This window comes from Juglans regia, chromosome 5 (genome assembly GCF_001411555.2).
Source record: "Juglans regia cultivar Chandler chromosome 5, Walnut 2.0, whole genome shotgun sequence".
Taxonomy (NCBI): Eukaryota; Viridiplantae; Streptophyta; class Magnoliopsida; order Fagales; family Juglandaceae; genus Juglans; species Juglans regia.
The window spans coordinates 18,828,502-18,830,134 of record NC_049905.1 but is presented as its reverse complement, the minus strand read 5'-3'; the positions used below and the strand labels follow the sequence as shown (position 1 = coordinate 18,830,134).

Genomic DNA, 1,633 nt, shown 5'->3' with positions numbered 1-1,633 from the left:
ATAAATGGCAGTGAGAACACACATGGGGCTCAGCATTACCAGCTTTGAAACAATTATCAAAAGAATGTCCAATGATTTTGCAGTGTGTGCAGTAAACCCGCTCCTTCTTTTGGTTTGGTTTGGATTGAAGTGATGGTTTAGGGGTAAAGTGGAAAGGCCTTTTGATGGCAAAGGCCATGGAATCAGGGGAGGGATTTGAAGTTGGAAGAAGTAGGTGTTGACGTTCTTACTGATGGATAAGTGAGAAAACTTTTGTGATGGAAGGCAATGGATCCAAGAGCATGATCTGATCCCGAACAGGAGAGTATGTGTCGTTTAATCCCATGAGGAATTGAAAAACACAATCTCATTGGTATCGGTCAACAAATGATTTCAGAGAGTCACAAGTGCAAATGGGAAGTGGATCGTAAATAGACAGTTCATCCCAAAGCGTCTTAAGTTTACCATAGTAAATACTTACAGAATCATTCTCTTGGAGGAGTCGAGCTAGGGTCTGCGTGAGCTGGTAGATGCGAGGCCCGTTCTGATAAGAAAATATGTCCTGAAGATCGAGCCATATGTCGCGAGCAACATCAATGAACACCACGCTGGACTTGATAACTGGGCTGATGGAGTTCTGTAGCCATGAAACAACCATGTCGTTGCAACATTCCCAGATTTCAAGAAGAGGGTCCTCTGGTTTGGTGGGTCGAGGGATGGCATCGATGATAAATCCTAATTTGTTTTTGGCACGAAGGGAACGCCGCATAGCGCGGGACCAGGTTGCATAGTTATCGGAGATAAGCAAATCAGTGACTAAAATCACTGCAGGGTTGTCGTCGTTGTCCAATCGAAACGGGTTGCTTGGGTCTGTTAGGTTTAGGTATTTTGTCGAATGGTTGGTAGGGAAAAGAGTTGTATGGGCAGAGTGGTTTGCGAAATGGGTTGGAGATGAATCGACTGAACTTTCCAGAGGATCTTCCATGGATGGATGCTCTCAGGCTCCTGATACCATGTAACAGAATAGAGGAGAGGAACGGAAGTGCTCAGAGAGCATGAGGCATGGAATTTTGGAAAGTACTATCAGATTTCAATAATCACTGTGCACGATACAAGCAGCTTCTTATACACATATTTCCTAACAAACTAACCAATTAACATACTAAAAACAGAAAGAATATTTATTATGGAAATATGTACAAATAACAAATGAAAAGAATAATCAACATAAAGGGGAAGTATGGCGTAGTTGGTCATCCTTCTTCAGACTTCAGTATTTGTTCTAGACGACATGTAGCCGTTGTGGGTGTGGGTGGATGATGACCTGCAGCTTCATTATGTAATATTTGCAGCAATCACCATTTTTGTTTTGATTTCATCTTTCTTTATTACATATTTACAATACGTATGTGACTAGAACGTACAATTAATGCTAAATATTTGGGGTGGTAGGGCAAGGCAAGGGGCCGGGGTGGTTTACCAAATTTCAGTATAAAGTGTGGTACAAATTGTAAAGTACTATATATATATATATATATATAATATGTGGTTACACTTATTTATGAGTATTGAAAATTATATACGGAACCTCATTGTATTTTGATACACTCTTTCCTTGCCCCTACATAAAATCTTGTGCATGTTGTAATTGACA

At 40.5% G+C, this 1,633-nt stretch overlaps 1 protein-coding gene across 1 annotated transcript; it reads right to left on the bottom strand.

Moving 5' to 3' along the window:
• Nucleotides 1–346: 346 nt before the first annotated feature.
• Nucleotides 347–964, bottom strand: LOC109001040. Its single transcript, XM_018978155.1, has one exon. The coding sequence runs from the start codon at nucleotides 962–964 to the stop codon at nucleotides 347–349; it is 618 nt and encodes a 205-aa protein (XP_018833700.1).
• Nucleotides 965–1,633: the final 669 nt, after the last annotated feature.

Excerpts from the sequence above, each read along its gene's own strand:
- LOC109001040 (XM_018978155.1), bottom strand. The coding sequence starts at position 964 with ATGGAAGATCCTCTGGAAAGTTCAGTCGATTCATCTCCAACCCATTTC.